The sequence below is a fragment of the Pomacea canaliculata genome, linkage group LG10, assembly GCF_003073045.1.
Source record: "Pomacea canaliculata isolate SZHN2017 linkage group LG10, ASM307304v1, whole genome shotgun sequence".
In the NCBI taxonomy this organism is placed as follows: Eukaryota; Metazoa; Mollusca; class Gastropoda; order Architaenioglossa; family Ampullariidae; genus Pomacea; species Pomacea canaliculata.
In genome coordinates this window covers 4,125,969-4,153,078 of record NC_037599.1, presented here as the reverse complement: position 1 = coordinate 4,153,078, position 27,110 = coordinate 4,125,969, and the positions used below count along the sequence as shown (strand labels likewise).

At 43.6% G+C, this 27,110-nt stretch overlaps 1 protein-coding gene across 4 annotated transcripts in view; it reads left to right on the top strand.

The window, feature by feature from the left end:
* Nucleotides 1-27,110, top strand: part of LOC112574296 (galanin receptor type 1-like) — a 69,564-nt gene that overhangs the window by 28,697 nt on the left and 13,757 nt on the right. For all 4 annotated transcript variants that reach the window (XM_025255285.1, XM_025255286.1, XM_025255284.1 and 1 more), the window contains 2 exons: nucleotides 7,962-8,085; nucleotides 15,038-15,258. In XM_025255285.1, coding sequence (XP_025111070.1) covers nucleotides 7,962-8,085; nucleotides 15,038-15,258 — 345 coding nt within the window. The remainder of the gene's footprint in view (nucleotides 1-7,961; nucleotides 8,086-15,037; nucleotides 15,259-27,110) is intronic.

The window sequence follows — 27,110 nt, the reverse complement described above, 5'->3', positions numbered from 1 at the left end:
GGATGATACCGCGGAAGTTGATGAACGAAGATGAGGAAGGGATGAGTAAGCAGAAGAGTTCGCTGGGTTAATTTTTAGTAGTAGTAGTAGTTGTGTGTGTGTTTTTTTGTTTGTTTGTTTGTTTGTTTGTTTGTTTTTGTTTGTTTGTTTGTTCGGTTGGTTTTGTTGTTGTTGTTGTTGTTGTTTTGTTTTGTTTTTTGTTGTGTTTTTTTTACTGTGAAGAAGAACACCGATGTTAATGTTCTGGGGGAGAAGTGTGGAAGTCTTCGTTATAACAGAATATCTCATCGCTTGTACCTGCCATGTGTTTCCGCTGTCACGTGCAGACCCTTTCCAAAGTGTCGTGACGACCACTTACACTCCCTCCCGTGCACGTGAGCAGCAGGCATGCACGTGCTCGCACAAAGCAGCCACAGACGGCGAGACCTCAGCCTCATCATCTCGCTTCTCGTCGCTCCGGGCGGAGACGAAAGTCCACACAGTCCGCCTCCACATATCTTTACCCAGCAGCCGCCATGTTAGCCTCCTCATCACCACACACACGTTGACGTCTGCAAGTGGTTCTCGTCCCCTCCCCACACCTCCGATCCTCCATGTAAGTGTAACTGCCGGATGTGACGTCACAGACAGCGCTGTGGCATTTACGCTTATCATTTCAAATGGTAGTCTTCGCAGATCATCAAGAACCAGCTGGTGCCTCTGAGCGAGGCTAACGATGTGGCTCTCGGATAGGATCGGATTTGTGTGCTGCCACCACAGGCCCTACAGTAGCCTCAGACAATTAGGTTTTTGCTGATTCTTCCAGTCCCTTTTCTACAAGGGGAGCCCTAAAAAACATTAAAATACAGAATCAGAAAATAAATCATTTTAATTTATCAGTGTGATCAAATGCTACATAAACCCTAGGACCGAATGTATATGTGGCTGGAAGCTAGCATCCACATGCGTTCAAACCCTAGATGTTCATTGTTCACATCACAAGATGAAGACCTGTGTCATCTGTGTAAAGCTGTCAGGTATTGAGGACCCTGCATTCTTTTCCAAACATCAAAAAAGAAAAACTTTTACAAATTTTCTCCCATGTTTGGAGAAAAAACATTAGAAAAAAAGTTCAAACTCGTTGTGAAAATATTAAATTGTCGAGAGATAACATTAAACTGAAAGACAAGCTTTGCACCAATTCCGGAAACCCATTTATTCCGTTGTTCTCGGTCAAGAACTGTTAGAAGTTCAAAAACAAAGTTTCTTTCATTATATTAAATTATGAAGATTTTTTTCTTTGTGAAAATGTTTCTGTTCATTTCATTTCCTCAACGAGAAACATCTGTAAATGTATGGAGATATTATCAGCCTGTTCCTTTTGTCATCACTTGGCAAGACCAGGTAGTCCTCCCATAACTGTAAACAGGAAAGGAGGTCTTCTGTATCAATGTCTAGACTCACCGGAGAGAGGAACTATATTTTGAAGCACTTCTGCTGTTTTCAAATGTTTTACTGTGTATTTAAAAGAAAAAAATTGTTTTCTGGAGTGAGGGGTAATTTGACTTGCTCCATAACATCATCGGTCAAGAATTCTCTACGGTGTATGAAAACTAATCGCCAAGAAACAGTTTGAAGACAACAAGTGTTTTTCTAGTGTGGAAATAATACCGGTGGTTGTAAAATGATCTATTGTTCAAAATATTATGTTTTGGCAGCTTGATAGTTCTTTTTAAATCCTTGCTGAAACTGAAAATATCACGTTAAAGCTTATATAAAAAATGGGAATAAAATTATGGTCTATATTTATGTTCATAATTCAGAACCCTAAATGGACACAGTCATGTATCTAAAGGACACTTCGTCCTTGCGACCGTTATGTAAACATGGATGGTTTTTTTTTTCAACCACAGACTAAAATCAATCTCTGGTTGTGAAAGAAGGACCTACTAGAAGAGTTCTGAACCATTTGTAAAAGTTTATAAAATGCTTCAATGCTATCTGGGTAGTCCTCGAAGCCATTGTAAAAGGACAAAGTGACATGTTCTCCAGCGGCTTTTTCTCCAGCTCCTTCCCCACATGTCCCATTCAGAACCCTTTATGCTATTTATAGCTACCAACCGTCCATAGTTTTCCTTTTAACAAATTACCAAAAAAGAAATAATGAAAAGGTCGGCTGGGGAAGCAATGTATTGTTTCAATTATCTCTACAATCGAATCACGAAACATCGTGAATGAGCAAACTTCAAAAAGATCGGACTGGCATGGGAGAATTTTAAATAATGAATAATATTAAATAATGAATAATAGGAAATGAGGTGAACACTTCATAAAATGTTTGACATTTAGTGGGGTGACAGGACATGAACATAAAACAGCCTGTTTGTGACAGTCTTACAGGCTGTGTGTAGTCTCCATGGTGCTGTGACCACAGGCAGGGGGAGTCTGTTGTAAACAAGTTCAAGTCTCGGTCTCTCTAACCGTCCTCCAGAGACCTGCGCAAACAGAGTCTGGCTGATATGAAGCAGAACTGGAGGCACTGGTCAGATGAATCTTGGCCACAACCACGGTCTGGTCCGAGTGGGTGGACAATAACAAGTTTGTCTATTTACACTTCATTTCTAGGGTGTTTACAAAGGTTGCACCCTATAAAGTAAGAAATAAATATGAGGCCACACATCCTCCATCCACTCTACATGTGATTAAAATAAAATAAAAATAAATGGCGACTGAACCTAAATCTGTCCAATGCCTTTTTCAATGGAAATGTATTTTGAGTTCAAGAGGAGACTGGTGTCTGTTCAGAATAAATAACATGTACGACAACAAGGAATGGATTCAATCCCTGGAGGAAGAGATTCTGTGTAAAAAGTATTTTTCATGCAAATGCGTGCAGAATTATTAAGCTGCTCGTGCTGGCTTTTTGCGCATGCGCGTCACTCTTGTACAACGAGTGAGCAACTGTAAGGTGACATGCAAAGAGTTAATCGGAGAGCGAATCCAGCCTGCCGCTCTTCGCCTTAGAAACCGGAGAGCTGCGGCAGACATTTTTTCGGAGACCAAATACGAAATGAACGTGCGTGGCAAACAGGATGCGCTGGTCTCCGTTACACATTTCCTCCGCTCACTCCATCCTTCTCCCTTCCCGCCTCCTCCAGCAATCGCCCCATCCTCTCACCTCCATATATCTCTCTCATTTTTTTTTCTTTCTCTTTGAAATATCTTTGAGTTTTTTCTTTCGGTAAGCTTGAGTCGTCTGGGTCGTCGGTGGACTATTGAAACCTGTTATTGTGAATACAACTCCGTGGTAGCTGATGGTGTCGATGGTGATGTCCTCTTCTTAGTCAGATGAACAGTAAACAAGATTGTTGTCAGGTAGTACAGTGTTTAAACAAGAATGTTGTAGTCTGGAGTATAATGTTCACTTACAACATTAAATCTGATGTATCACATCCAACATATTTTTATTAGTTTTATAAGTAACAATATTTATTTAGAATGAAGGAAGAAATTTTTAGTCAGAGCTTAGAGAAAAGCCACTCCTGGGTGTTTAGCTTTTAATGGCGACCTAAAAACCTTTTATTTTTTTCCATCGTGTCATTTTTGGCATTGCTCTGTATTTTTTTAATCTCATGTATGAAATGATAAACGGCGCCGGAGATCAAGAATCGATAAGCAGAGAATCGGACAGAATCAGGTCACGAAGGGTCAGACCAGTTTGGGGTTAAACTAGTGCAGTGCCCTCGGGTCGGCTGTAATTAACTAAGTTTCTACATGAATCTGTGGACATGCAGGAAGAATGGCAGACAGTTTATGGGGAGAGAGAGAGAGGGGAGAAATAGAGGAAGGCCGAAAGATGTGATATGATACAATATTCATTATTCGCCCTCAGTTAACTTTTTTATTTTAATTTTTGTACCTTGTATATACTCGGGGTAGTTTTAGCTACTCACACTATCGGCACTAAACTAAGGGAATAGGACAGGTCAGTATAGAAGCCTGTAGACAACAGAGAAGTCGTTAGCCTTGTCATCAGCACCATCTCCCTCCTCCTATCACTTCCGCTCGTTTTCTCCTCTACACGCTCAATTAGTCGCGTGGTTATAATTCTTCACCACAACACCCTCGACCATGGACTAGTTTCTCCTTTTTAATCAGTCGATGGAGTCTGATCGGAAGTCCATATCTCATGCGCGGTGAAAGACATTAGTGGGGAAACCATGTTTTTAAACCGAGTGACACGACCCACGGTCCACCCGCCCACTCTCCCCACCCCACCCCACCCCTGGTGTCCACCCGCCGTCCAGCTTCACCAAGATGGATATTAACTGCAAAGTCCTGTACCGTGCTGATGTCCAACGATGGATATTAACGGCGGATCCATGATGCGGACCGTTGCTTCCCGATCTGTCATGGCGGCGGGTGAGGGCTGGCGGGCACTTCCGGTCACTTGGTGCGCGGTCTCCCCATCGGCTGCCACCCGGCAGGACAGAGTCAACAGGAGGGAGAGAAAAGCCGAGATGGTTCCCTGTTTGTTCTGGTGTTGCCGTCTTTCAGTTTGATAACAAGCTTGTCTGTGGACCTTTTCTTTGAAATATTGGAACAGAAATAAAGGTCGGCGCCATCGTGCCTTGTGTGTGCTCCTTGGTTGAGATGTGGAGGCGGGACTTTCTCTTCTAATTCATATTCTTTTTTGTGTCTTCTTCGTCTTCTTCCTCACTTGTTTCTTGCGCCGTTAGCTGGACTCGTGCCGAGCCTTCCACCTACCTGAATCGAACATGGCTGCCCGTCCACGTGCTTTGCTTCATTCTTTTCTACAGCTTCACACTCTCCCTCTTGTCTCTCACCTTTCCATGAAAGATAAATAGCTTTTCTTTGGTTTCCACGTCAGAAGGGAGACCGGAAAACTTGTCCGACCGAGCGAAAGAACAAAAGCAAGGCAGGAATGAAGGATGTTGTAAGTTGTTGTGAAGGTGTATGACAGACCCTGAACCTGTGAATATTGATGGCGGTGAAGTCGTCACCGAGATCGTGGGGCGTCGACGGTGGCAGGATAGGGTGGCCGTGTGATGGATGGTTGGCAATAAACGGTTAGTGTCGCTCCGGTCGCCGCCATTGTCGGGGGTCGGGACATCAGTCTTCGTAATCAACGGTGTCTGACATGGAGAGCAGAAATTTGTTTTGCTGCTGTTTAGCTTTTCTTTTGTGGTTTTGTTGCAGCTGTTTGTTGTATGTTCCCCTCCTGTCCATTGAACTGCAGCTGTTTGTTGAATGTACTGTTCCTGCTTTGTCCACTGAGCGAAGATGTTGGACTAGATTATCTTACTTGGTTGATTGTCGATTCGTTTAAAGTCGTCTGCTTCACTTCCACACTGGAAAATGCGTTTCAGAAATTTAATTTGTAACAATAGTACACATGGCAGCAAAAAGCTTCCACTACGACCTCACCAAAGTTTGCGTGGCTGCCATCGTTTTCTCAATTTTATTTTATTGTTTATGATTTTGTTACACGGACCGGAGGAGGCATACATCATCTTCCGAAGAAAAAAATCTGACAGAAGACGATGGGTTTTTTTAACATAGAAACTGCTGTAAACAAATGTAGGAGAGTTCTGGGTTTTTTTCAATGTATTTATTCAACTCTGTGGTCTGTCCTATCAAACTGAAATGTTTTCGAATGTTTTGTTATTAATTGTTCCCAAAGATCTGGTAAATGTAAACCTCTGTGTCTCGTTTCCCCACTCACTCACTCTCTTACTCTCCCACTCAATCGTACAAGACCACGTGACCACTAATCAAGCTGTTAAGCTTTCATAAGGTGATAGGTCACAAACGGTAGTTGCTCGTAAAGTATTGCTTCTGGTCTAGAAAGATTATTCATCTACATTATATCTTTAGAGGTTCAAGGACGGTAGAAATTGTATTTTATTTGTTCATGCCAAGCACGCAAGCTCGCGTGCACTCTTGCCTGGTGTTTGTGTTGATGATGTACACTGTACCTTGCTTGAGGGCAGACTTTAACCTCTTGGTTAAAAGCATTTATGTCTTTAAAAGTCTTCATCATTTTTTTGCTCGTCTGAAAGAATTTTTATTTTTATCTTCTGGAGTGAAAATCGTTATTTCACCACCCACTAGTGAAAACCTTTATAGTCATTAATTAATTACCAACATTACTTGAACATTGATCAATTTTTCTCAACTTCTAATTCCACTCAGGATGCTAATTTTTGTGCGATGCTTAAAATTCATCTTCATATTATGATTTGACCATTAGTTCAATAGAAGTTGATAACACATAGGTGTGTGTAAATAAATATATATTGCAGTACACTATATTTTCATGCTTTTGCTGCTAATTTCTAGTTGCTACACTGCGACAGACAGAGCTTTTCTTCAGGTTTATTTACGACGACGATGTTTGTCCTGTCAGAGGCTCTTGGCATTTGGCTGTTGGCACGGGTGGTGGCTCCTTGCCCCCACAATGCATTACTTCTCGTCAGCTGCGGATTTTCAAAGTTGGCACCGATAACGGAAAATAACGGAGTCGGCAATGACTGCATCCCTCCTCAACTACCACACCTCGCCATCGATTTCTTCTCCCACCCACCCTCAACCTCCCAACCCACCCCACACCTTCCTCCCCCCAACAAACACACAGATCGTGTGGAGGGTGGTGAGCGCTGTTCAAACACGCATCCGCTAGAAAGGTAAAGAAAAAGAAAGACGAGACAAAAGTGGGCGGCGGCGGTAGGCGCGCTGCGGTGCACGAGGGGGAAAAAAAAGACAAAAAGAAAGAAGAAGAGGAAGAAAGCAAGGCTTATTAGTCGCCAAGTGGCGAGCGGCGCCAAACATTCGATCGTCGGCAAACGCTTGGTCAGGAGTTTGTTTGATCAACACGCGCGCTGCTTGCCTGGCGCTCGCTCCACGCGCTCCACAGACGTCAAGGGTTGGTTGTCTTGAACTGTGCGAAGGAACGTTACAGGTCTGTAACGAGGGCGTGACGTCACGGTTGCAAGCTGTGACCAGTGCGTAACGTAACGGTTGCAAGGCTGTAACGAGGGCGTGACGTCATGGGTGCAAGGCTGTGACCCGTGCGTGACGTAACGGTTGCAAGGCAGTGACCAATGCGTGACGTAATGTTTGCAGGGTTGTGATCAGTGCGCGACGTAAAAGTTACAGTATTGTCGTGCATGACGTAACGGTTACAGGGTTGTAGCCCGAGCGTGACGTAGCGCTCTAAGGGTTGAGACTATTGTGACGTACACTTTAAAAGTCAGCACCGCTAAACGTATTTTTAACGTTGCTTTCCGCGGGTTTGGAAAGTCTTGACAAGGACAGAACACGTGATTGTATTTGTTGCTGTGTGTCTCTCTCTTCCTTGTTCCTGTTTCATTATAATTTATTTTATAAATTTTATAAATTGAAACATGGCCTAGTTTCTGAAATAAATAGGTTAAGACATGACATTAAGGTTTTTTGTGTAACACTGTGATGGGAAATCAATAGGAAATAATTTTCTGGTCGGGAACGATGAGCGAAAATGAAGACTGGGAGGGTCCTTGTGGAATAATTCGCTTGTGTTGCCACAAACTTCAAACGACAAGAGGGTCGTGCGAGGAGTTGTCTTTGAGACACCTTCTTGCAAGTTAGATTACCTCCCTTGAGAGTCAATCAAATATTTCAAATGAAATGTCAGGACAAGAGGCTAGTACAGGAGAAATATGTTGTGACAGAGCTGGTCTCACAGATGAAATATTTAGCTCACGAAAACTTGTCAGACAGCAAAAACAAAAATGTGGAAAACGAGAGAAAAGGTTCATTTTAAAAAATGCATGCTCCTGAACAGGTATAATAACTGGGAGACAAATCTTTGCGAAACATGTTACTATGATCTTGTCTTCTGCCTGACACATGTGGGCGGCTGGCTGATGTGTCGGTGGACAGGACAGCAAAGGTAAACAATGCTTGTTGTCTATTTTCAGGTATTTCGTCATCGCCCACCCTCTTCTCAGCAAGTCGCTGTGCACCACCCGTAACGCCAAGATCGCCCTCGTCGCCACCTGGGTGGCCGCCCTCCTGCTGTCCTCTCCTGCGTTTGTCGTCGTGGTGAGTGCTCATTGGTCACTGGCCTAAGGATCTTTGACTAAGGTCTTGTCTGCTCTTTTCTTGTTGGTGACTCAACTTTATGCTTTCCTGCTCTGATATTTTAATGTCTCTGCATTCCTGTTTGTTCGTGTGTTTCTCAGTAAGCGAGTCCGCCATTGCTTTTCCGGTTTGTATATTTGTCTGTCTGGCTGTTTGTCTGACCATTTTACCATGTTACCTGGATGATAGCTATGAAGCAGGGGGACGTTACCTCAGGAGTACCCAAGGCCCAGAAGCATTGCGGGATCCTGGAACTGAAGTAAGTCTGGTGATCATTGTCCATTCTTTGTGTCTACAGTTACACCTACAAAGGTTTGCTGTGAGTACAGCGAGGTTATCCCCCCAGAGACTGACTTACAGCTGGCCAGCTGCAAACTACCCATAGCACAGTCTGTTTGTTCAACCTCCACACTTCACGAGAAAGAATTTGCAGGCTTATCTTGTTTCCTCCCGACCACCCTTTTTAAATTCTTTCAGGAGAGAGACTACTCACTTTTATTTGACACTGTGGGCCACTCACGCCTGAAGGAAACAGATTTCGGAAGTTATCGATAACGGTTGGTCAGGCCGTGCACCCGCCATCCCCACCCCTGTGATCACTTCCCTGCCAGGCTTCCTCCATGTTCGCCGCTTTACAAAGCCACAGAGACAAGCGCATGGAGCAGCTTTGCCACCCAGGAAATTGCCTTCCATTTGCTTCCAGTCAGCGACTAGCGGCATGACGGCCGAACTACAACACATTCCGGCCATTGTCTCCCCTCTAACCCCTCCCAACCACCCTCTTCGCGCGCTGCCGGGTGGGGAGTCGGTTGCCCTCGGACTGGCCGACCTTCACAGCACGGGTGCAATATTTAATTAAATTAGTTAGTTAAATTAGTTAATTTATCATCCTCCTACCCCAGACCAACTACAAGCAGTCGGACAGTGCAAGTCTGTTATTGACATCTGGCAGTGCAGCTGGACAGTCGGAGTGCTCCCGACACTAAAGGATGCACATCAAGCTCTGTAGTCTGCAGTCTTACATAAATCCACCATCACAGACAAACATACATGTTTCCTCGTTCATTGAATCACTCACTCGTCACTGACACAGAAAAACCAGTTACAGGTGTAACAATTCACAGGTGTTACAAGTAACAGGTTCTCCAGCTCTTCCTACACACGCCGCCGCCATGGCAGGTGTTACTGTCATTACAGTACAGCATTACTTCCATAGCACGGCTTGCATTACAGTTACTGTGATAAAAGTTTTTATTACAGGTGTGGCTCAGTGTCTTACAAAAGGATTCCTCAGGTTACCGCCGTCTGCGACTCTGACAAGAAATCGTTGCTTTGAGAAATGACTTCAGAAACTGTCTTCTGCTCTCGTCTTGACGGCGATGTCTGTTACAGAATGGTTGATGTGAAGCTGCAGGAAGAAAAATATTCTAGAGAGACAAATATTAAAAAAACACAAATAATTCATCACGTCGTCGACTTAACAGAAACGAACAGTAACTGTTTCTTTTTCAACTGATGTCAACCTTCATGTGACCCTCGCGTTTTTACCTGTCGACATGTACATGTCGGTTTATATTACAGGTGAGGAGCATGCTTTGGTACGAAAGCTTATTTCACTTGACATCGTCTGATACTAAGTAAACCCGTGACAAACCGAAAAAGACAAAATCTTTTAGAGCTGTCAAACCCATTATAGTCACGCGCCTTTGGAACAAAAAAAAAAAAAAAAAAAAAAAACCTCCGTACATATAATAATTTTATTTAGTATGCTTCTTTAAATCACCGGAGTATTATAATTAACACACTACATCTAATGAACCAGTACATACAGTCTCTTTTTTTGCCAGAAAATTGTGTTCTGACATTATTTGCAAGACATAACAGAACATCGTCCACACATGGTGATGGTTTGTTTTCTGGAAGGCCGCTTGTTCCTGAAGGGAGGAGTGGTCAGAGGAGATATTCTCCGTTGACGAGTGGCCTGGGTGGCTCACGGATAAAATCAAAAGAGAAATGGAGTCTGCAGGAGCAGGAGGATAGGAGAGCTTACACAAGGAATAGAAGACTCGTTTAGCTTCATTGGAATTCATAAGGTCCGGACAGACAGGACATTGTTGTCATGGTAACGCTCACACCGTTTGCAGTTCTGTAACTGTCTTTCTGGCATTGCTGCTGTTCTCGTGTAGGTTTTTATATAATAGATAACTTGTTATTTATAGAAGGGTTGTAGACTGGGTAAAGGTGAGCTCTGTTTACGCGAACGTGGGATTGCGGTCTGAACGTTTGATTGAAAGCGTCGGCCATGTTTCCATGTCTCAAATGATTGATGGGGAATTTTACACACAGACCAAAAATAAACACACACACACACACACACAAACACACATACACTTCAAGAAAACCTTAAACTTCCTGGAGCATCTTTGGAAGATGTTTCTGTGTTCAAAGCTTGGTCTGGCTGCCGTTATTCATTCCAATGGTCTTAGTCTAAGAAACATCAATTGAGCTGTTAACCTGTGTTGCCATTTTGGGGGCACCCTATATATATATATGGCTTGACAAAGGTTGATTTTTGTGACAGGTTGAGGATTTTATATCTCTGTAAATATGTCGCATGAAAAAGATATGTTACTTGTGAGTTTGAGAAAATTATCTATAGCTTGACAAACAAAAGTTTATTTTGTGGCAGGCTGAGAATTATTTATGTGCCTTGATAGCAGGGGATGTTATAGGTCGTTCTTACTTCTTACATTTTCTTAGCAACGATAACATTATCTTTACATCATTAACGGTGGTCAGCTCCTTTGTTCTTACAACAACTGAGGAAACAACACACCGACAGACTTCCTGCTGGAGTCCAGCAAAGAGACACGAAACACGCTTGGAAAAACACTTTAAACAAGTGAAAATTATAGGAATATTATTTATTTGTTGAGACAAAGCCCGTTGTTGTTGTCTTTCCTCTGTCAAAGGGTTTATTTCAGCGAGTAGAGAGCGCGTGCACGAGCACGTGTGTTGATACAGAGAGGTGCACTCCAGGGAGGACAACAACAGGCGGCGTGTAAAACAAACCATCGCCACAAGCAAAACAAAAGCAGTTTGATTTATGGATGAGGTTGTTCGGAGGAGAGATTGCTCCGACACTTCTGATTGCTGTCCTACATGACCTGCAGAATGATATGGAGGCTGTGGTGGGGAGAGGTGGGAGGATCAACATTTCAAAGTTAACGGAAAAGCTGCTGGTTTTTGTTGTTGTTGTTGTGTTTTGTTTTGTTTTGCAATTTCTCGCAACAGCTTTTGGTTAAGGTATAGGGATTCTATTTTTCTATTTGAGACAATATATTGACAACCATGAACATAATTGCGTGATTTATTTGCATTTATTGGAGGTGGAGTTAATTGGATCGTCTACATGTTCTTGAAGTTTGTCCGCTCTCCCTTTTGAAAAATATTTGAAACTATTGAGCCATCGACTTTAAAGTTAACTGTCAATCCATGACTGTACATCAGAAATGATATTTCTCTCTTCAAGAACTCAATAGACATATTTCTATATATATACCTTGGGGATCTTGCCAAGACAAGTTTTAATTTTTTTTTTTTTTTTTTTTTTGACCGTAAGACACTTTTAATCAAATCCCTGTGAACTTATTTTCTTACTCATGAGGACAGGGAGCGACTGTGTACAGCTTCTGTGTCTGCCGTCTGCTCGCCCACGGACTGCCTACCGAGGGTGGAATCCAACACGACCAGAAACAAAGAGACACCACCAGAGACAGTGTCCACATTTCATTCTCTCAGACCCTGATTTACGATTGTTGTCGTCGCAGCCAAGACTTGGCCAACAACCTGTCCCCCTTGTTGGAGAGCAGTGAAATCCTAGCTCAGTTCCTCCCTCCTGCTAAGTCTTTAAAAGAAGATTCTGGACCACGAAAGGCTGAGTATGTCAGAGGCTATTTAGAAGCTCTTCCTTCGCCAGGGATAGGTCAGAGCACGGCGAGCCTCTCTCAAGTGCCGGAGTTTAACAGCAAAAGTCTGGGTGACATTTGAAGGAAGCTTGAAGCTTTTGTTTTATTGTCTCAATTTGTCTGGTCTCTTTTTTCTACAAAGTGTTTACTTTCCGTATTATTTCCTTACTTTAAGTGTATTTAGTTTGTTTAATTTTTTATCTTCTCTCTTGATGTTTGGCTGAATTTGCTCACTGGCATAGGTCTCACCGATGAATTTAGTTTGTCTTTCGGAATTCTTCAGTAAATGATTCAGGAATCATCCTATATTCATTAGTGCTATGTGGATTTGATGTCAAATATTTAACAATTCTATTCAAAAGTATTTTCGGCATGTTAATTGCCGTTACTCTCGTTATCGAAATTATCCTTTAATTACCTACTGATAATTTTGGGGTCAAGTGCTTGCCGGAAGTTCCAAAAGAATAAAAAGGAAACATCAACCAGCAAAGGAAGCTGTCATTGAATAAGATTAAACTTCGACAGTGATGTGCCGAATAAAGAACATGACAAGAATGGTTTGTTAAGTTTAAAATCAGAAGAGTCGAATCTCAAGAACTACTTCGTCTTGACGGAGGCCTGGTTTGCATAGACGATCTCTTAGGAGAGCTGGCGGAATAATCAAAGACCTTTTTTGAAGATTTTGCGAAATATCTCTCATAAAAGAATCATCTGCATGCAAGGAGAAGAAAGCGATGCCAGACCGCTTGGCACTCCCTTAATTCATGGCGAGTCAGACGAAGACGGGCTTGTAGCTGTGTTCTAATTGCCAAACAGAAAACAATTTTTTTTTTTGAAACTGTCCTGAAAAATTGAGTTTGTACTAATACAGAATCCTCTTTCGATTCATGCTAAAATTTCAATTCATCCCCAAAAATGGACTGCTCGCTCGCAGATTCGTTTATTCCTAAGACTTGGTACGATGATTGCAGTTGAGTAACAGTAACAGCTGTAAGTGGTCCATCGGGAAATGCTGGAGAAATTCTTAGACGACTTCAAGTGAGAACTTTGACAAAATGGTTTTAGTTCAACTTTAAAGTTTACCTTGTCCACTACATTCCCCGTGTTCCTTTCCAACAGACTTTCGCTTTTCTTCGCTAAATCCCGTTGCCAGGTGACAGGACTAATTTGCTGAGCAGTATTCATTCTAAACAAAAAGAAAAATAATGATTGTGATAAGAGTTCTGCATTTACAAAGTGGACAGACTGAGAAGGTTGGGGAGTTTGAAGACGACAGCATTTCATGTTTTAAATGTCCCTGGCAGAAAGTGTGTTCTGATAGGTGGAGAGCTGTCACGTGGTAGGAAAGCGTGGAGTTCTTTTTCTTTTCTTTTCTTTTTTCTGAAGTTTGTAGTTTACAGTCTAAGTTAAAATTGTGCCTGGATGAACTGTTGACCTGTCTCAGTCTAGAAACGTCACACACACACACACTGAGACATAGCAGCACGCACGCACACACACACCTACCTACATTGAAACGACTGACATTACCCAACAAAGCAGACGGTCTGTAGCCAGCAGGGGGCGCTGCGGCCTGATTACACGTTACCCCGGCGTCAGTCGCCCCACCAAGTGATCGCTGGGAGAGCTTTCCGACATCCGCGACGCTCACCACAGACACCCGCCACAAAGATGTCGTGTGGTCGGCGCCATCACGCTGCCCGCTCCGCGGCGCACCAACCTCTTACACCGGAAGTAGGTCTCGCGCACGTCCAGTGGATGACTATGATTAGACTGTCTCTGGTGGCCGGTATCCCCTCGTTAGTCATAATCTTCGTCTCCCAGATCCTGGGGTTAGCTCGCAGGGCCAGCAGAAAGTTGTCTTTCCATCGACTCGTTCTATTACTTCCCTTTTCAAAATTATTTTGTTCATTCTCTCGTTCTCTTTATCTCCCCTTTGTGTGTCTCTCTGTCTCTGTGTGCGCGTGTGTGTGTATATTTAATATCAGCTTCTCATTATGAACAAAGGGGCATAAATCTTAGGGGAGGTAATTCTCTAAATTTTGTAAACTATCTAACGGAGGACAGCTGGACTTTGAAAGTGTGTTTGACCTCCCTTTGCCGGGTAAAAATTCCTTCGATGGATTGATTGGAATATTTTGTGTGAAGCCTGCATTTTTGTCTTGTCTTCTTTTTTCTTTTACTTTGTTCCTTTTCTCCATCTTCGCATCAACTTTGTCGAATAAAAATGCATCGTGTTGATCAGCACTCTTAACTGTCCTGATTTTATCTCCCTTGCCTGAGAGCTACAATGACACAAAGGCACGCAACTTTGAGTGAAGGTACACATAAAACAATTCTACAACTCCACCAGCAGACCCTCCCATTCTGAAAAAATAATAAGCATTAAAAACCCTTTTTAAGACAGCTGATAAAGACATCGACAAGGATCTGGACAACAGTTGGCATAAATTCTTTGCTCGAGAGCTGAGGACCGGGTGAGAGGAACGACTGTCTGTAATGAGCGGAATACCTGGTGGAGCTTGCTCCCTCCACTTGACATGTGTGAAGTGCTTCCGCTGATGGATGCGGGTGATTAGGAGAAATTTCATTAAGAGATGTCAAGTGAAATTCAAAGACTAGCAACTGCATTGGGAGATTTCCTACAGGGCGAGACATTCAAGTGAACTGCGCTGCTGCTCCGATCCCCTTGTTGTGCTCGACTATTGATACTAGGGATCGCAGGAGTAGTCTGTCTGTCTGTCCGTCCGCCCGCCCGTCCGTACGTCTGTTTGTCTGTCTGTCTGATTTCATGCCCGTCCGTCAGAATGTTTGCTTGTCTACCTCCATTTCTCTCCGTCTCTCCCTCCCTTATGTTGGGTGAATGCCCCTCTTGGCGTCCTCTAGTCACGTGATCCCCATGTCGTTTGCTTCCTGACCGAGGTCTCCTCGCTGTCTTGCCTCAGGACACGGAGGTCAACGTGTACTACAACAACTCCTCACAAGCGGAAGTGGTGCTGTGCGCAGACTTCGGGCTGGACGATGCCGGGCGCCTGGCCTACGCCTTGTGGCAACTCGTCTTCCTCTTCGTCCTCCCCGCCGCCACCCTCCTCTTCTGCTACGCCAGGGTCATCTTCATCCTGTGGGTCAGCACGCATCACCTGCAGAGCATGACTGCGACCAACAGGTGAGCCTGTCGTGTACGGCGGTGTGACAATTTCTTTTTCAGTGTTGTTTTTTCTCTTTTTTTTTTTCTTTTCCATCAGAGTCTCGTGTCCTTCCTTTCTATTCAGGTTTTCTATCCAAAGCTCATCAGCTCAACGGTGTTCAACTGAGCTTACTTCAGCAATGGGTGGTCGTCTGGAGGGTCTAGAGTGAGGCTTCAATGTTCCAAGAAAGCTTCCTGTCGAAGGCGCGCATTAACTTTGTTGAAGTGCGATTAGAAAATAATGGGGCACAGTTTTATTTTTAAATTAAAAAAAAACATAAAACGTGATGCACGTAAGTCCTGACTGCTGTCGAACCTTCCATAGCAGGTGGAATCACAAGCAGGTGACTACCATATCTCCATGAAGGGCTTGACCCCTGAGTCACCGTGCACGTCAGTTAAAAACAGTTATCTATGTGACGTCACTTCAGATAACGTCCGCCGACTTGTTTGCGCGGGTCATTCTGTGAGTTGTTTATGATCACCCCCCTCCCGAGTCCCACAAGGTGTTGTCCTTGCCGCGTGTTATCCATTATCTGTAAAGACATTACGTGGGCACGAGAAAGAGAATGGTGATTGATGATGACCTTGCGCCGAATCAAAAAATGTTCCCACATCACCGGAAGTCTGGTCATCGGGAAAAAAATTAATCTTCCATGCTTCTTCCTCTTTGACCTCTTCTCCCACCCTCCTTTCTCTCTCTCTCTTTCTCCCATTTTCAAAATCCCTGTTTTTACCAAAGTAAGCTAATAAACAAAATTAATCACCTGTAACCACCCAGCGCCCCCTTGTTTCTTCTCTCCCCTGTTTTCCAGTCACGTAGGCCTGTGGAAGTGTGGCGGTGGCGGCACCAGAGACCTGGCAGAGTTCTCCATGGCCGCGCGATGCCATCGGGTAGCTGTCTGCTCGCCGAGCAGATATTTCACCAGTTGCTCTCGTCGTCTTGAATAAATTTCGCCAGAAAGATCCTCCGCGCCAAAGACCAGGGGAGAGAAATCGATGCTTTGCACTGCCACGAGTTACCTCGCCCTTCACCAGGACAGTCTTATCGTCAGCCCACAGGGGAGATAAGCCGTCATTTTTACACCCCGCGGTTCCCCCTTTTTTTTTCTCCGATCACCCTGTCCTGCCAGGCCAGGACTTTTTTTCGGGGGAGGAGGTCGGGGCGGCCTGAAAGTAATCTGCGACCAACAAAAAAAAATCAAACAAACAAACAAAACAGATTTTAAATACGTGAGATTGCGCTCGGAGTTATGAATTGCCCTCGCTTCTTTGAGGTCAAGGATATGGGGCGAGCTTCGTGATAAATATCTTTCATCAATAACAGTTTTTGAAGGAATACGACTGTTATTTTGTAAACTGATCCTTATAATTTGCATTCTGCTCCTAGTGAGAAAAAACTCGTTGTCTTAAGTGTAACTGATGTCATTTGCCGAACTTTGCTTACTCTAATGGACAAAGAGTTATGGTGGGGAAAGTCCAGGACAATTGGGAGACTGTGGTTAACAGTCAACGTGTAGAATGAGAGATGGTGGAAACACACAAATTAACAGAGAGACAAACAGGTACACCGCCATAGTGGACAACAGATTAAACATGCAACACTCACGTGCACTGGATCTTTCTCTCTTCCCGAACCTTCTTTGCCAGTGACTCTCTAAACTAGCTCGCCGAACCTCCACCGAGCCTCTCCCCTTCTCACAAGTGCTGACACCCTCACAGAAACAGTTCAGGGGGTAGATTAAAAAAAAAAGTTACACTCCGTCCAGTGTGATATCTGCCGATACATAATGCAACATCTGACAAGGATTTCTCACCGACACATATGATCTGATATTTGACAATTATACATGATGGTCAAAGAAATCGCTATAGTCACCTAGTTGTCAATATGTGAAGAATAAGCGAAGGATGTGGCGGTTCAAGCTCTTTGCAACATAACTGTACATTCTATCCTTTGAACAGGACGATCGACTTCTTGGAAATTTTTGATTAAATTTAATTCAATAAGCTTCCATGCCAATTAGTTTTTTAACCTTCTATCGCAGCTCACTAAGATTTCCCTCCCAAACATTTTTGTCATTTCGCCATGAAAATGACAATTAGAGACATTAACAAAATGTTTTCAGACCAAAGTCTCTGGAGCTTCGGTAGTAAAAACCTGCGACTACCCGAGTCTGCCATTGGTAGACTAACGTATGGCAACTCCATTCTGGACGCTGCAGCATCATCAATCAGACTCCGTCCGATGTGCTGAGGACATTGCGGTCTTTTATTCTCAAGAGATGCATCGGGGAGGCCACTCTGTCAAGCCCCGAATCTCGATGTTGCAATGAATGAGGGAGGGATGAGCGGTGGTTGAGTGCAGATGTCCTGGCAGAAGTTAACATTTTTAAACGAGTCATCTATGATGGCGACTCCATGATGTCCTGTTCATTGCTGACATCAACAAGTTTGTCCTTAAATTACTTACTGAATACTTCAAACTCTAACATAGATAAAGATATGTACAAAACACACACACACACTCACACACAGAGGGAGAGTCATTAAATGGCTGATCAACGAAGTATTTATGAAGTAAAGTAGCAAACTACTGACAACTCCAAAGCAATTAGCAGCGCCGTCTAGGTTTCCTTCCAGGAATATTCATCATAAGCCGAGGCAAATTGTGGGATTGACCTCTCGCCATCTGTTACAAGCACAGCAACTAACCTGTGCACCTGAGGATGACGGGTGTCAGGCGGCGATTTGCATTCTGTCTGTAATATCTTTCTTTGAGAAAAGCCGGGTCCTTGGCCAATAGAAGCAACATCCGCCATTAGTGGAGTGTACTACTTCCTACTGGATAGCCTGGAGTGTACTGGCTCCACTGTAGTACCCTCGGGTACTTGGTCACCAGCATCCGAGTCCTCACCTCCTTCGGCAATAACATTCGGTGGAGGCTGTTCCCTCCGTTTTTGCCTGGGCATACAAATGCCGTCGGGTTTTTAGTTAATATTGAAAATTGACCTTTTGATCAGTTTTTCTGAAGTTCGCGGACAGAAGCTACCTTTCAATGTTTGGAGATGATGTATTCCCTGTAGAATGGTCCGAAAATTCTTTTTTGTAGTCAGAATACTTTTTATGCTTCATCTTTCCTTTCATCTTCTTTCTCCCTTTTTTCTATTTTCCCGCCCCCCCCCCTCTCTCTCTCTCTCTCTCTCTCTGCCCTCCTTGCGCTGTCTTGAGATCACACCCACACACAGGACATTAAGAATACCTGCCTTGCCTTTTGGAACACAGTTCCACTGGGCTGGTTACCATGGAAACACAAAACCAGGAGCGTTTCTTCACGAACATTTTGCCGACCATCTTTTTCTGGAGTTTATTGAATATATCCTGATAGTCTTACAGTCGAACAGCTGTACAGCTGTCTGATGGCCACTTGAAGGAAGCTGCTGCAGGGACCTCCACCTTCAACTGTTTAGAATGGAATTCAAATCCAGAACCAATTTGAGTTTGTTTGTTATTTTGTTTTTTCTGAATGGAGGATTAAGTGAGGTTGAAATAGAAAGTCAACTACAGGGTGAACAGAGCGACGAGAAATGCAGCGGACTTAGGGCAATCTGTGGTGGTGCTGAGGAGAATGCTCATCTTGAGCAGGAGATATGCCAATGGAATCAGACCTGTAAGCTCGGACTGGGGAGGGCTTGTGGCGCTCAGGCAAAGAAAACACTCGGTGACAGCAGCGACAAGTGTAATCCTCGGTGGGATCAGAATCCAATGAAGAAGTCCACGTTTAGAGGCAGCACGTGAGAGGCTGGAGGCAGAGGTGGCCACACATTCGTTGTTAAACCTCTACAGGAAAGCAGAGATGTGGTCCAGTGGGAAACCCTGTATGTAACGCCTCTTTTTATCAGTTACCGCCCTTTGAGCAACTTTCAGATTTAATGAGAATTCAACCACGCAACATTTCTTTGTTCAGTCCTTATCCTTGTTCTTATATCTTTTTTTTTTCTTTAATGTTTTGTTCCGCATCAACCCTTTCATCATCATCGTCTTCGTAACTATTTTCGTTTCCACCTGTCCGCGAGCACCAGTAATCTCCCTTGTTGCAACGAGCTCCGTGGATGATGAACAAGCAAGAAGGAGATTCAACAGATGACAGGAGGAGTCACCACGGGAAGTGGTCAGTTTGTAATGGTGAGTTTGGAGTGGGTTTGGGTGAGGTGGAGGAGGTCTTGCGGGGAAGTGAGCTGCCTGACCGCTGCATCCAGCTCATCCATCACCTCCGGTGGGTGCTGCCGACGCTGGCCACGTGTCATCGTGTCGTTGAACTGCATTTGCTGGAGTGACTGAGTAATCTCGCCCAGTCTGCTACAATTCGATCGGAAGAAATCCGATTATACTTCGCTCTCGTCGCTAGCGGACGGACATCTGGGGAGGGACTTTTTACCGCTTGCCTAAGGGCAGGCGCACACTCCGCGACTCACAACGATGCCTAAGGCCGGTGGCACGTGACTGAGGACTCGTTAACATGCGCGGTCGTGACCAGCACACAAACACCTTCTGCCACAGATTGTGGGAAATCATATATATTGTATCTAACCCACTCATTAGAAAACAGTTCTGGATCCCACTAGTCCTTTAAATACTTTACGGAGCAGAGTATTGACCCAGAGGATGGGGACAGTTCTAAGAGAGATGTGAAACATTATGGACAACATTAGTGAGACATGAAATGTTGATTGTCAGGATCGACCAGCAGCAGGATCAATCTTTTATTTTCCATGAGCCTGTGGTTGCAGACTGAAGGAATGTACAACTAAAAGAACACAAAGATGTTTGGTGCCACATGCCGAGAAAGAGTATCGTCCGAGGTCTTAACCCAGGACATCTGATCGTAACAATATTAGCAACAAACACTTTAACCCTTGGCCGACCTGTCTCACAAAGAGAATAAAAACGTAGAAAAAGAAGGAAAAAAAGGTTAAGGCAAGAAGATTTTTTAAAATCTTTGTTGCTTTTTATTTCTCTAGTTTTTTTAACGTGTTTTTATGTTCGGAGGAAGCCGACCTACGAGTGTCAGAACACTGCCGTCCAAACCCAAGAGCGCGTTGGTTCGATTCCCGTGTACCGCAAACTTTCTCAGTAGACCAAACGTGCCCGAAACCATAACTAAATAATACATAACACACACAGAGGAGGTTTTTGTCATATTGCTTTGGTTGTGGATAACAACATACTGCACGCTTTGTTAGACAACATATTCATAAGCAAGCATTTAATTCATCTTAGTGCACTTATTCCACAAAAGCAGCGAGAGTGAAAGGAGTGATGAGAGAGAGAAAGGCGGGCTTCCATCCCCTCCCCGCTAGATAAGTAAAGGTTCGTGAACCGGTTTTAAGGTCAAAGGGCGGCTACCTTTATCTTATGTGTACCTTCCGATAAAGTCGGCGAGTAATAAAACTATAAAGATTAAACAGACAACATCGGTGAGGCCTTTCATGGAACTTCAAACAGATCCCCAACGAAGACTGATGTTTGTACCCGGTCCATGGGTTGCGACTTTTTACCCAAAGGGCAAGGTGGGGGCAGGCAGGTTGTGTTAAGTGAATTTTTAATAAAGTTTTTTATTTTTCATTTCAGAATATTTAATCACGAACATGGCTTAAAAAAAGCAAAGAGCAGAGAACTAATATATTTATACACGTTGTGGGTCACAGCAGCCGGATGCAGGTCTGTGGTGCAGCGATGAACGCCTGTCACCGATACAGCGAGGGTTGACGGTCCTGGGTTCAGCTCTCGTCTCGGGCACGTTGTTTTTTCTCTGCATGTGACGTGTGTTTAAAAGACTGGCTGCCTATCCGTGATATAGTCTTAGTTGCTGCCTCGGTGTAAAACAACAACTCCCCCTCCAACACCAGCTAACCCCCATCGCACCCCCCCACTCCTGTGAAAAACAAAAATATTAAATCATTCTTTGAAACTTTGTGCGAAGGTGTAATTTGTTGTGAGTGGAATCAGTAAAGGGAATCAGAAATGTTAGAACATCAAACCTTCATTTTTTTATCTCCCCGTGAAGTACTAGGCATTAACGAGAACCATGAACGTAAGCACTCATTGACATCTAGACTTATCCCCCTTTCCACACAGAGTGACCTGCCCTTGGGATGCTAGTCCATGATCTTTGGCCCTTGTCTTTACCTTGTCCGTAACGCAAATGTCTTCCAGCCAAAAACTGAATTTTCAGTCACGTGTTAGCCGGTGCTTTGAAGGCCACCATCTCCACGAGAGAGCAGACGTGATTGATTAAACTGCTGCTTTCACCGGCGGAAAATAGCGAGTTGTGCTGTGTTGGCAGGTTCATTTGTGAGGCTCTAAGAGATGTGTCACTTAATACTTCTTTCCAACCTGCACCAACAGCTTTTTACCGACTCAAACAAAGTTTCATCGAAATACTCTTCGCGAGAGAAAACCATTTTTAGCCACTTCCTTGATTTCTTGTTGAGACCTCAGATGGCACTGTGAGAAGGAGAAGCAAACATCGAGGGTTGGCGAGTGTCTTTGACTGAAGTTCTTTTATGGAACATCGAGGTCAGCCAGTGCGTAAAGGTCAACTTTTTAATTTTGTGTCAGATTGCTGAATCTCCTTTCCATGTAACTTTAAAGAAAAATATTTATTTACTTTTTATGTTGTTTACTCTCTCGACGCTTGTTTATTTATTCGTTTGTGTTTGTGTGTGTGCAGGAGTGCGTATGCATTAAAGGTAATTCAGGAGTGTGCGTAAATACTTGTTTCTTGTCAGTCAGACAGTTTAAAACTAATTTATACAAAAATTGATGTAAGGTGTGTTTTGTGTATGTGTGTTAGTGCGTGTGTTTGTATGTGAGAGAAATGTTTTCGTGGCAGACCTGCCTGGTCTTCTGAAAGCTGCTTTACAGAGCCATATAACGAATGACCCTCTGACAGAAAAGTTTAAGAAATTTTTAATTTCTAGAGGAAAAGCTTCTCCAGCAGCGGATAACTGGCGGTTATTTCCCCTGTAAATGATCTTGTTAGGCTCTGATCCCTGTTCAGCTGGCAGCAACAAGAAATACACCTAACACCATTTTCCAAAATTTCAAAGAAAATAATCCTCATGGAAAGAATCCTTTTCGTTCGAAGATCCTTTTTCTGTTTTCCATTCAGTTCGGCTTCACTTTAGTTCTGTCGTCACATCGCTGGTAAAACTGTTAGCAATGACAACGGACAATCCCTTCCTTCGGATTCTATCTGCCATCACTTTATTTGTGTCGTCGGACCGCTCGACAAAAGTGTTGTCAACGACAACTGCATTTCCCTGCTGCCACAGCAGGTAGCAATAATAGTGAGAGGGTGGCGTGGGTGGGATGAAGCTGATGAAGATTACAGAAGTAACTCCCAGGGAAGGGATTCCTGTCGGGGATGACAGAGACCCGAGCAAAACGCGCAGCTGGGGATGGAGGGTCGAAACCTGAGGTCCGAGAACGAGATGAGGTAGAGGAACCTTCCCCCAGTTTCTGTAAATCCACTACAAGGTTGCTGTGGGGGAACAGGATGTGGCGAACTGTCTTTTGTAGAGGACTAAGACACTTGATGTCAGGAATCACCAATTTCTGTGTCTGTCTCTCTCTCTCTCTGATTGCTTGGAGGACAAAGCCGGTTGTTCAGAGTTCAAAAAACGTGGAAGCTGATGGGGGGAGGGTTGATGGCTGCGATTAGATTAACCTTTGGCTTTTTCTCCAAAAACGACTTCGTCAGTAAAGAGAAACACAAGATTGACTTCCTTTCAAACAATTAAGTACTTTCCCGACCTTGAGCTCCATTTCAAAAAAAGTTGTAAAAAAAATGTCAAGGCCGCCTGAGGTCGACAGATTGATTTCAGACTCCTCCTCCCTCGTGCATGGTATCTGATGAAGCTCTCGCGATTTTTATTGTGTAAACAATTTATTTTTTATCGTCTTGAAGCATTTCATTCTCAGTAAAAAGGGCCACACAAGACATTCTCAGGCGGTAAATGATTTATCGCCATATATTAAGAAATTACCGAAAACTTCTTCTCTGGGGCTATAATCAAGAAACACATATGAATGATAAAAGGTATGACAGAGATTAACACAGAATTCTATGACCCCACCCCCTCCCAGTCTTCCTCTATGACGATTTGAAAACCGTAGCATGCACAAAACTCAATCACTATAGAAACATGTTTTCTTGTATGTTCTGTTTAATATCAGACTGAAAGTGCGAGGATACATAAATTATTAAGTTAGGCAAGCTTGTAACATCAACTACCAAACATCAAAGGGTTTTTGCTGGTTGAGTTGCGGAGAAACAAATTAAGGAAAGTAAGAAGTTTGTGACAGTCGATAAGAACTAACGAACTGAGGAGAGGTCAAGTTGTAGTGGGACACCACACTGGAATATCATTTCTTTTCTTTTCACCGCCCAGGGCGTGAATATATATTTCTGTATAATGCAATCTACTTCTCAATAAAGCCGCCAGCGGTCACCACTAGCAATAATGGAGGCAGCTAACCGGAAGTGCGGCCATGCATACCTCGGCAGCCAGACGACAAGAGCTGCGAGACGACAGACGAGTCCCGATGGTCCGGAGACAGACGATGCCTTCCATTACCGATGACAATTAAAAGAGACGAAGATGATGGACTGCTGAAGGACTGTTAACATGAACAGCCTGCACCACCTCCACCACCACAACCTCCACCACCTCCAACACCACCAACACCACCACCAGCCCCTCCCACACACAGGTCCCGGGTGGACTTGCAGCCAACACAAACACATTGTCGCCAGACTAAAGCTACCCAGCTGCACTTTTGAGACCGATACAGCTCCACAGACCTCTGGGTTCATTCCTTCATGTAGCATTTCAGAATCTTGTTTACACAAGCGACCATCTTTATTTTCATTGTAAACATATGTATCATTAGCGATTCCCCGGTAGTTCTGTTTCAATTTGTTGTCTCCCTTGTGTATCGTGCTTTGATCATACATACTGTAGAAATTTAGTCCCTCTATAAAGAACCTTGCATAGAAAAACTTCCGTTGAACATCGTGAATACTATGATAGTTTAATTTATTAATAGGAAATGCTTCTACTTTTATTTTTATTTATTTTAATTTTTATTTAAATTATCTTAACTGAAAAGATTACTACTTTCATTTTAATGTACGAGCAGAAAAATTATTATTACCATTTTTTCATAACTTTCCCTTTTTCCAAATTAAATTAAATTTTCTTCCTCTTTTATGCGCTTTTCAGCTGTCTTAAAAATGTAATGTCACGTGATTCCATATTAACATAAGAAATAAACAACTAACACTTTTCACATCACCGAGGCTTACGTGCTTTAATTAGAGAAAAACTGTTTAATCTCGTAAACCATGATCTCCCTTCTTCCCTTCTTTGGATTCGTCGAGGTCCTTCATCGTGGCTGCTGTTGACGGCCTCAACACAAAAATCCAGCCTCTCTCTGACAGAGTTGGGGTGGGGGTGACAGTGTCAAGCAGCGGTTGTTTCCCTTGTCGCGATGTTGCGAGATGTCAGCGTAGAGAGGCTGAGAGTTCACAACCGGAAACACGCATTGCGCATGTCTTCACAGCCATGCTGCGCTGTTCGTTCATTTTTATTGGTTCTTGCAGGTCGTTGCCCCTTGACCCAATGAAAACATCAATCAGTCAGTCAGTCAGTCAGTCAGTCAGTCAGTTGGTCAGTCCGTTCATTTTGCTCCTAAGCATCTCCTTTGCTGTGTTGCAATGAATAAAACAGGCGAATACAATAACTTACATAATAAAATAAGAAAATGCGGTAGGTCTGTAAACTAATCTGCAGACAGGCAGCAGTGTTTGGGTGGATGGGTAAGTGGGAGGCTCTGCCAGTCCCACAACCGTCCTTTCTTTCAAAGATTTAAGTCGCGTGCCTGAATAAAAGACCTCAAGCAGACAGTCGACTGAATGAAACAAGTTGAAGATAATCATTAGAGACTTCTGGACTGAACACTAGTGACACCCGGGACACACCTACGATTGAGAAAGTAGGGCAAAACCAGCCAGGATCCCGTGTCTCTTTAGTTTCCCCTTCAACATTAGCCGACCGTCCATCCACCCACCCAGCCGACCACTTCAATTTACTCACCCTTGTTAGGACTTGAATTGCATGTTCTTGTAAGGAAATTCTCGAACATTTTGTTCGGCATAGTGTTTACCATATATATTTACATATATCCACTCACCGGCACGCATGCGCACACACACGCATGCGCAGACACACACACAGAGTTGCTGACCGCACAATTGAATTCTTTGGTGTGAAGATAATCATAGTCTGGACAGAGGCGAGAGGCAGGCGTTGTGGTGAGATCGATGCTCTGTTGTTCTCTAAGACCTTGTGGGTCTGCTGCCCTCAAGATGGAGCCCACGTCAGCGGAAATGAAAGACGACTTGAGGAATGAGTTGCTACACCAGGCCGCCAAACCTTCTGGTGGGCGGACCGGCAAAGGGTTAATGTTTCTTAATTGCAATCAATGGTCGTGCGCCACACCCTCCCACCCACGCGTGCAAACAGGAGTACACACAGGGACAAACACGCATGCGCAGACAGAGAGAGACAGAGACTGTGGCACACCTTTGTTTGAGATGTATTGTGTGGGGGACAATGGGACTCGCCGTACTGACTGCCTTTTCCCAGGCAAACCTAAAACAGAAAGATTGCTAAATAACTATGGCGTGCAGCCCACAGACAGGCTACAATCAAATATTGACTAAGGATGGCCCACTCGGGTGTAATATTACCCTGCTTCCAAGAAAAAAAAAGAAAACAATTGATGCTCTTGGTTAGCTATTCTGGCTTCCCTTACCATTCAGGTCAGTTCCGGATCACTTGGTGCTCAGTGTTCCAAATCATCTCCCATCTTTAGCTTCACATGTTGTACGGGGGAAAAAAAACATCACCAGTGTTCTTTAGTCGTCTTCTTGTTTACTGTTAATATATCTCTCAATGTTTCTTCTAATGCGCTGTTTATAAATGCTTTTCGCGGTCCATTTAATTCTGCATTCAAGATCCCACTGACTACAGTTTGTTGTCTCTTTTGACAGTTTGTTGATGTTCATTATGGCTTCATGACATGTCCCTGAAACGTATTGTCACGAAATCATTTTCATTGTGACATGAACGATATATCTGAGTGCAATACATGAATGGAGTTGTAATTCTTTCCTTCCTTCAAGTTGAGAACTGACTTTTTCCATCGTCTGATGTCCTCTTTGTGTTAACAGAACCTTGATTATGTTTGTGTTTATCTTTGTGTTAACAGAACCTTGATTATGTTTGTGTTCATCTTTGTGTTAACAGAACCTTAATTATGTTAGTGTGTTGGAGGGTTTGTGCCAATCATTTCAGGACAAGAAATAACTGGAAAACGTAAACAAACAGTTTCAACGAAACATCCTCCCTGTCTTTCTCTCACCCCAGCAACATTTATGCAGTCGAGGAGGGAACAGCACTGATTGCTTGATGCCATTATTTATGAGACTGAGTTAATTGCTTAATTACAGGTAAAATAACTGCTGTGGCCTGACAGGTTTCCAATGTGCGTGCGCGTGCTTATCATGAGACTGGTGGACCTCAACCTGTGCGTGTCGCACAAGCTTCGCGATGTTGTTGTTGTTGTTGTTGTTGTTGTTGTTGTTGTTGTTGTTGATTCGATCTTGGTGTTCACGATATACTCAACAAGCTTGTCACAAGCCAGGTTTTAATTCATTCTCTGAAGATGAACAGTCGAGGATCGGACACATGGTGTAGTTG